General features: G+C 50.0%; 1 protein-coding gene across 2 annotated transcripts in view; it reads left to right on the top strand.

Moving 5' to 3' along the window:
- D2hgdh (D-2-hydroxyglutarate dehydrogenase) overlaps nt 1–7,101 on the top strand; it is a 42,403-nt gene extending 35,302 nt beyond the window's left edge. For both annotated transcript variants that reach the window (XM_023722209.1, XM_004637446.2), the window contains exon 10: nt 6,336–7,101. In XM_023722209.1, the coding sequence (XP_023577977.1) occupies nt 6,336–6,595 (260 nt within the window). In that variant the 3' untranslated portion in view covers nt 6,596–7,101. The remainder of the gene's footprint in view (nt 1–6,335) is intronic.
- The last annotated feature ends 2,258 nt before the right edge of the window (nt 7,102–9,359 follow it).

Raw genomic sequence — 9,359 nt, forward strand, 5'->3', positions numbered from 1 at the left:
TTTTTGAACAATCATCTACCTGAGAGACAGCACGGCAGCAACTGGCATGTCATGACAAGCAGCCCATATTCAGAAGACCAGAATGACAAGCACTCCAAGCATGAACCTACTATTACAAATTGCCATCTTCAGTGCAGTTACTTAGTTCACAGAATCCCTAGCTATTTTTAGGAAATCTTTGTTTTCATGGTCATTCACTACCCAGAAACCTGTCTTCTGGATTCTGATATTTTGTCCTCACACTGGTTGATTCTGCTTTGTTACTTTCAATAGAATCTGTAATCTTCTGGATATCTGTTTGAGTCTGTTTCATGGATTCCATTTTTTTCCTATGTTGGACATTCATGGTTTCCATAATTTTCTTAAGCTCTTTTTTTTTTTTTTTTTTTTTTAATCTGTGTCTGCTCTAGATTCATAAGTGTGATTTCCATTTGGTCACCATCTCTATAGTTATCTCATATATTATTTCTGGTTTGATTTTGTTTTTCCTACAGCCTCATCCATTTTGTTGTTAACACTTCAGAGTGATCAGGTTGGTAGCTTTTAGATTGCTTCACCTCATTGTCCCCTGAGTTTGGTGAACTGGATGTCTGGGATTGCATCTTGTTTAAATGTCTCCTCATTTTTCCCCTCCCCTTCCCCTTTTTAAAGTTTAATTCCCAGGTTGATGCTTATAAATTGCCTATGGTGAGTTGCTTTAGTGCTAATATTGAGAATCCTTAGGAAATGGCTACTTCTTAGAAGTGTCTTCTAGGTGTAGCTAGCTTTTGGATTTGAGTCTGTTGTAAGATCCTACCTCTTCAGCTGTTGAGGGTGAGGAGTTGCTGCCTGCCCGGCCCAGCTCCTGGCTCTTTGGTACTAGCCTACATTGTTTTCTGTGACCCTTAGGCAGTCTCAGTCTTCGAGTACCATGAAGAACAGCTCCAGCTCATGCAGTCCTTCCGGGCCACTGTTCCCTCCCTCTGCTGTGTCTTTCCATTGCAGCCTTTGGGGTTGTCAGTAGTCACCCTGTGCCTGCAGGTTTCAAGCTCTCTTCCCAGACAGCGAGTCCTGACTCAGGGAGAAGCCTCTGCTGGCTACTTCTTTGTTCTTCCTTGAAGTTTCTCTCTTGGCTCTCCCAGTGAGCTTCATTTCTCACTTCAGACCCTTCCTGAGTCCAGCGAACCCATATCGCTCTTTCTTGTCTTCCTTGAGTCGCTGTACTCCAGTGTCTGGACAGCAAATCTTGGAGAGGTTCTTTCTTTGCTGTTTATTACTCTGCCATCTTCCCAGAAGCTCTCTTTTTCTGGCATGTGCAAGACTGTGGGTTCAGCCCCCAGAACTATGGTTCTGGGTCTATTTGGAAGAAGGCGGACTCCATGTTTGTTAGGTGCAGTCATCTTACCTTTATTCTAAGTTCCCAAAGGCTGCACTGTAGGCCTTGGTGCACAGGCTTGCTGTATGAGAGCCGGGGCCAATTCCTGGTTCTTGGCAAGGGCCAGACCTATTTCCCAAGGTGCTCCTTTGTGCCAGATTTTAGGCACCAACGAGCAGTTACACCAACTCCTGCTGCCCTTGCCCACACCCCAGTGTATCCTCCTGAGGTTTTGGGTGCCTGGACTCTCTAGGAATGGGCTGTGGAGCCTATTTATTTTATCTATATTTCTTTCTTTTTAAAAAAGTTTAGTTCTCACTCTCTCTCTCTTTGAGACAGGTTCTTGATATGTAGCTCAGCCTGACCTTGAACTCATTATATAGTCCAGGCTGGCCTCAAACCTGGAACGATCCTCTTAGCTCAGCCTCCCAAGTGCTAGGATTGCAGGAATGTGCCATCACTCCCAGGTCCTTTCCTATTTTTAGATTTATTATTTTCTCACCCCCTTAAAAGTTGGAAGAATGTATTGAGAGAAAGAAAGCTTCTGTCTGAGAGGAACACAGGGGGCCCAGAAAGTGGGTTGCCCACCAACTCCACTTCTCAAGGGTGTTCTTTTGAGCAGTCATAAGGTGAGGCAGGCTGAAGGTGAGACAAAACTGTAACCAATCAAGAAGATTACAAATATAGTTGCTACTACGTTTGTATCTAGATGTCCGGCCCAGGTCTCATGTAGTTATGGGGATGACTTCTAGAGTTTTTCATTGACTCATGATCCAATGCTGGGATTATGGTTGTGAGTGCGACAGTGGCCCTGGGGCAGGTTACTTGTGTACAATATAAGACAAGGACTGAGGCTTGCTCTTGGCCAGTTCTCCCTCTTTGCTTTTGCTGCTTTTGCTGTTTTCTACCACCGTGAACTGCTGCCCTCTGCCATCCCTACCTTGGAGCCAGCCAAGTATGGATGGAAACCTCTACAAACTGTGAGCTAAATAAACCTTTCCTTCTTTAATTTTGGATGTCAGGTATTTGGTCTAAAGAACAAGAGAAAAGAAATGAGACAGTCACTTAGTAGTACTGAACCAATGGCAAATCATAGGATATGTGTGAGGAGGGAGAAAACTGTGGTCAACCAATAAATACACAAGTGTAGTCACTTGGCTAACATTAAAGGGGATTAAATGGAGAAACAAGTCACAGAGCAAGCACACATGGGCAGACGAGGACTTTCCTGGAGAGGGTGGGTTAAAGTTTGGTCCTCTACCCTAAAGTGATCAGTGCCTATTTAGAATATCCATCATGCTGTGCATTCCCTAGGGGAAGTATGTGGATAAATAGTTCTTTTTCTTAAAGCTTGGCCTTCAACAAACAGTCCTCCAGCCACAGTTTTCTCCTGCATTGACCTCTGGAGCACCCTGCCCTATCTGCACGCCTACAATATTCCTACCTGTCTTAGCTATCTTCTGCCCTCTAAAGAAGTATTCCTCACTGCCATAATGCTTCTAAACCATTGATGTGTAGACAGGGCAAGTTTGCAGGTTTGTCAATACTTTTGGCCCTTCTGCCTTGTAACCATGCAATTCCCAGTGTGCGTCTTCCTGTCCATCCAGTGGGTAGCCAGGGCTGCAGATTGGTTCCACAAGACCAATGAGTGTCTTTGGGGGCTTCCTATCTAATTCTGGGGTGGTTAAGCCAGTTTACTGCAAACCAGTCTTCAACCTATAAAGTTATTGTGCATATACATCATTGAGGAGGGATTCTATCCCAAGTATTTAGTAGAATTTAGCCAATGAGAATAGAAATGATTTTTCTGTTCTTAACATAAGGGGGCCTTTTTACTAAGATGTCGTATAGTGGGGTTTAACCATAAATAATCATCCCATATCTAAAAATAATCATCTTGGTATCTATGATTGTTGGCCCTCAGGATAGGACCCTTAGTTTTATTTAATAGGGTTCCTACTAGAGCTTTTAAAGAGGCTTTAGTGGCATTGTTGGAAAAAATTCTGTTATCCCCAGGATCATTAAGAGTATAGTTTATAGGCCACTTAGCTACTTTGTAGTGGTGGCCTAAACTATGAAGCCTTGAACTCTTTTATAAGTCATCCATACAGTCTTGTAGTGTATTTTAGTCATCTCCTTAGAATGGGGCTATCCACCAAGGAAGCCCAATTGTATTGGACAAGGGGAGCAGGTCACATATCCAGTACAATGCTTGTTGTAATGACTTCATATTCTCATGTCCACCTTAGAAAGGAATTGCATTCTCCCTTAAGTAATAAATTGATTAGTAAAAGGGCTAAGTGTAACATCTTAAATTACTTATCTTAAGACCTTGTTTTTTCTTCAGCAAGAATCTTAAGTCTTCTCTGTGTTCACAGGAATAGTCTGATGAACGTTTGTTACACTCAGTGACAGTCTGTGGTTCCCAGGACTTGAGTTGGGTGTGGTACATCCAGGAGTCCAGGCCTGCTACCTCAATAGCTGTGGAGTTGACAGGATCATGGTGTATGGTACTTCTCAAGTTGGTCTTCTGTCCAGATATCTTGGTGGAAGACTTCCAAGTGATACAGGCAAATGAAACTCCCAACCTGCTTGATGCCCAAAATGCCAAGTTCGTGCTCTCTAAAATCACGGAATGAATTCTAGGTACAATGAAGGAAGAATTTATTGAGAGAAAGAAAGCTTTTGTCTGAGAGGAACAGAAAGGGCTCTCTCTCTTTCTCTTTCTTCTTTTAACAGTTAAGTACTTGGCTTATTCCTCTTCCTTCCTATGTACATATCTCAGTTTCCTATAAATTCCAGTCTCACTGATCCTACAAGTGGGTGCTACTACCTTTAAGTCTCCATGCCAGCTGCCCCAGGAGGATGGCCGGTGCCACCTAAGCACGCGGGTGGTTGGACTGGCTCTCTGTCACCACTCACAGGGCTGTGCCCTGCCTGGGTCTTGGCAGCGTCTGTGCAGATGCCCTCTGCCCCTACTGTTTGATGCCTGTGTATCAGATGATAGTCAGTCAGTTCAGCCTTGCCCCAGCCTGTGGCCACGGGAATCCCATGAATTTGGAAAATGCTTTTGTTACCTTCAGTTTTAAACTCCCCTTTCCTTTATTGCATTTTCTTTGACTCATGAGTTATGCAGAAATTTGTTTCTTTATTTCTAAAAATGGGGATGGGGGGTTCTAGCTTGTTAAGGATTGTCAGTTTGCCATGTGTTGCCCCTTGGGAACCTGGCCTGGTCAGTGTCAGCAGAGGCCCTGCTCTGGCTGTATGGTGCTCACAGCTGTCCTGTCTGGCTGGGCAAGCTGTGCCCCTGCAGTTGCAACTCAGGGGTCACAGGTGGGGTGCACTTTATGCCTGTTTCTCTCTGTTGTGGTTGTCCCCATGCTGCAACTGGCCTGTTTTTCCTGTGCTGTCCCCACCTGAAAACTGTTCTGAGGGCACAATCTGATTTGCCCTGGTCTCAGTTGCCAGTCACCTGTTGGTTTTAGGGACTCCAGTTGGTGGCAGAAGCTGACATCTCTGGGGACCTCCCTCCATGCCCCTAAGCCTCTGTCACATTGCCCAGTCTGTGCTTCTCTGTAATGCATTTGGATGATTTTGAGTTATTTTCCAGTCATGGATCTCTTTGTTGTGTATAGTGCAAAGAGTTAAACCTGTTCCCTGAGTGTCACTATCACTGAATTCAGTTTTCTTTTCCAAGGTTGATTCAGACATTTAGAAAATGTTGGTGGCCAGTCTTAGTGATGCTGTTGTATCTCTCTTTTCTGTGATTTGACATAAATTCTGTGTCTGGAATTCAGTGTCTGAACTCTTGGTGGATCTGCTTGTTTTCTGGTATGTGTGATTTGTGACATAAATTGGTATTTTTATGTTTTTATCTGTGGGAATTATTTAAGGCCAGGTGCAAGGGCTGGGGACCAGAGGCCTAACTGGGCCCTCTTCATTCTTGCTTTGCTCAGCCCAAGATCTCTGGCATGCTGTGGCTTTGTGTGGTCAGCTGCGAGCCTGTGTGGCTGCTTGGTGACCCTCAGTGTACAGCTCTGGCCGTTCATGCTGGCTGTCTCCAGACATCCTTTGGTGCAGTTCAGTGGCCTTTAGCGTTATGTTGCCCACTGGTGCTGCCCTTAGTTTGCTCCTGTGGGGGAGGTGAGGCCATTCTGTCCCTGTCCTGGCACCTGCGTGGGACCCCATTGAAGACACATGAGCAGAAGTTGTTAGTATGTGCACAGACTTGGATGACCCAGTGCCTCTTGTGGCTCTGATTCCAGGTGACAGGACAGAGGCCAGCTGTATCTCCAGAGTGCTGGTGGTGGCGACACCCCTGCCATAGGCTCACTGTGTGCCCTCTGTGCCATGGTGATCGTCAGGAAGCCATTGTGGACCTTCCTGTGCTGGGAGAGCAAGCTCCTTGGACTTCTTACTCCTCAGGATAGGTGGCGGGTGGGGTTCTGAACTTGACTTTGCAGGGGTTGGTGGGGTGTTGGGTCACCATTCTGTGTCTGTGTTCCTCCACATCTCCTCCTGGTCCCCCCTTCTGTGCCATATCACTGTCTATGTCTGTCCCTTGCCGTGACTGCAGCCCTATGGTCTCAGTGCTGGGATTTGGACTGAGGGCAGTGGGATGAGGGGCTGGTTGGGCTCCGTGATGCAGACCCAGATGTAGCCCAAGGCTGTCACAGGCAGGGAGGAGCTCCAGCAGGCCAGGGTGGTGACTTGGGTGGTTCCCAGGGTTGGAGATGGAGCCCTGGGATGGGCTCTTGGGGCTGGTGGGAGGAGGGGAATGACAAGAGCATGGGAGCAGCTACAGTAACTAGGGGTGCAGTGACTGGGGTGGGCAAATGTGTGGGGCAGGGACTTTGGGGCTGCTGTATCACTCACACACGGGCAGCGCAGGTACCTGAGTCTGCATGGGGAGGGTGAGAGCTGGGGAGATCCCTGGCTTTGCGTCAGCCTGTCCAGCTTGACCACTCACCCTTGCTCCCAGGGGATGGCAACCTGCACCTGAATGTCACAGCAGAGGCCTTCAGCACAGCACTGCTGGCCGCCCTGGAGCCCTATGTGTACACCTGGACGGCCGCGCACCGGGGCAGCGTGAGTGCCGAGCATGGCCTGGGCTTCAAGAAGAAGGACGTCCTGGGCTATAGCAAGACCCCTGCTGCTGTGCAGCTCATGGGGCAGCTCAAGGCTCTGCTGGACCCTAAGGGCCTCCTGAACCCCTACAAGACACTGCCTGCCTGTGCCTGACTAGCCTCTGCCAACTCTGTGGGGCAAGGCTACATACAGCTCCAGGAAGGACCTGCAGGCGCCTTTGCTGATGTGGATGAGCTGTCTGTGTCCAGCGCCTCCTGCCAGCTTATCTTCCGTGCTGGGTGGGTGGCTGTTGTCCACTGTGATGTGATGGGTGTCAAAGGCTGTGGATGGAGCTGAGGTATCCCAGAGGTCCACCGCCAAATTGGTGACCACAGTGATATGGAGCACTGTGGTGGTACCCCCTGGGGTGAGTGACCATGGTCAGGTCTGAGCCCTGGGGACAGACATGCACATCTCTCCTTTTCTAGAAGCCCAGCTCAGCAGGGTGTTGGCCAGGCCCAACAGTCTGGTGTGATTGTCATGTGTTCTTCAGGAGGGGATGGACACCTTGCCCCTCTTCAGTCATGGCCTAGGAGCCTCACTAAGGTGCCTGCCACCAGAGAGGTGGCACATACTTTCTCTGTCTATGATGAATATATAGTAAAGGTGACTCAGGTGCAGCCCTCTTCATGTTCCTGTCACTGGATACTCATCTGGGGGAGCTGTGAGACACCTCCTGTCATATCCCCAATATTCCAATGTTAGAGGTTGGTGGTGCTTTCAGGACTGGCTACCCCTGTTCTTGTCGCCTTGAATTAAGCTCCTGGTGGCTGAATGGCAGAGGTCAGCCAGTAGGCTTGCTTATGTGGCCTTCATGGTGGCCTGCAGAGGGGCCTGAGGCTTCACCTGCTGCCTCTTTAGGCCACTTGCTACTAGTGTCCTCGGGCTGTGGATGGGTCACATCCTGATGGAGGTGAGTGTTGTCCTTGGGTAGTCTCCACACCAGCAGTGTCAGGGAATAGGTCTTAGGTCAGGGGCTGAAACTGTTGAAGTCCCTGTGCTGCTAGAGCGTGGAGCCCTTTCAGCTCACCAGCCTGGAGCTGTCTCAGTCCTCTTTGGGCACAGTCACTGTCCCCTATCCCTGCGCAGGTTCCTGCAGCAGCCCCTATGGCATGTGTGCACAGGACAGGCCCTGACATAAAGCTTGGCTCCGTGTATGTACTTCAAGGTTGGCTATGGCTGCTCTCAGTCATGACCCTTTTGATAGAGATGGCCCCTTCCCCTCTCCTCTGTTGGCTCTGCCCTGGTCACACAGTCTTAGGTGGGCATGGGCATCACAGCCAGGGACAGCTTGTGGGCCTTTCAGGCCACTGCTGTCTATACAGCCCCAGCCAGGGCTGGGTGGGGCCCTCTACTCAGATTTATCCCTGGCTGTGGTTTCCACACTCTTGTGGTTTGTCACCTGCCATGGCAGTGGGGTGAGGCCTGGGTCCCCGAGAGGATGCTGGTGCCTGATGCAGGCACCTGTTGAAGATAGAGGGTGAGTGCCGTCCTGGTGTGCTGGGCCCTGGGAAGTAGGCCCTCCCTGGAGCCTGGCTGGGGCTTGGTGTGGGTTGGGAAGTGCCTTGTCCTGGCCCTGCTTCTCGCAGCACAGATTCCTGGAGCTCAGGCTGAGGGGCTGCCATGTCTTCTACTGTCCCCACTGCATACTGACTTCTGTCACCCATGGCTGGGGAGGGGCACTTCAGGATCCCTCCCACTTTTTTCTGCTGAAGTTGCATTGTGAAGTCAATGATGTCCATAAGATACAGTGAATTTCAGCCTGGTAGCATGCAGTGCGTGACAAGGAACCAGGGCTCAGCACCGCATTGATGCCCGGCTGCAGCTCCCCTGGGAGGTTGTAAGTTATCACACATTCAGAAAATCCAGTTAGACTCAATGGGGAAATGACAAAACCATGTTTTGGTTGGAGACTTGTCTTTTTGGACCATCTGGTCAGGCAGACTAACGATCCTGAGCATAGATACCACCTGGAAAACACTGGGAGTCCCTGCCCTACCTCACAGACACCCCCAGGGCCTGTGGGATGATGTCTGGACCTTGCTGCCTGTGCGGTGGGGTTCCTACCATCAGAGCCTCCAGGCGCAGGCCCCAGTTAGCAGAGAGGCGTAGGCTATGTCCAAGTGAGCCTCATGGAGGTTGATGGTGATGGTGTTCAGGAGGTGAGAGCTGCCTTTGTGTGTGATTATGATTTCACCTCTAGACTAAGTCCTGAAATGTGAGACAGGACTCAGTGTGTGTGTGTAGGTCCCAGGGGAGTGGGTTGTGGCCAGGCCATAGCAGCCCAGAGGGGAGGGAGGGTACAGCCATGGGGTGGGGTGATCAGAAGCTTCCATCCCCATGGTCCCTAGCATGAGGGACACCAGGGCTGCAGTGTCCTCCAGGGGAGCTTCTGTCTACATGCAGGACAGATGCCACCATGGAGGTTGGAACCCAGGATGTCAGCAGCAGTGGACTAGAGGCCTGTGTTGGGCCTCTGGGGTCCTGCCTTGCTGCCCCTTGCTGTGTGACCCCAGGTACCCGTGATCTTGGCCTGGATCCCTTCCATTACTGCCCACCCCTGACCCTGAGGCCAGGTGGCTGGTTCCCCATGGAGGGCCTCTGCTCTTGAGGTGTGTGGCCTAGGCTCAGCATTGAGGCCCTAGTGGAGGGATCCTTCTACCCAGAGTGCCTGTCTACCACTCTTCACAAAGGTGGCCATAGCGTCTTCCCAGGTGAGTTCCCAGACAGCAGTTCCTGGTGACTGTTGGAGCCGCATTGTGTCAGATGCCTGATGTCACTTCTGCCCATTCCCACCCCACTTACCCAGGCCCCTGGTACAGGGCTCCCATGAAGCTCAGGGGACACTGCCCTGCTGCCTCACTTATGGGTACCCTGC

The sequence above is a fragment of the Octodon degus genome, unplaced genomic scaffold (assembly GCF_000260255.1).
Source record: "Octodon degus isolate 3935 unplaced genomic scaffold, OctDeg1.0 scaffold00089, whole genome shotgun sequence".
NCBI classification, from domain to species: Eukaryota; Metazoa; Chordata; class Mammalia; order Rodentia; family Octodontidae; genus Octodon; species Octodon degus.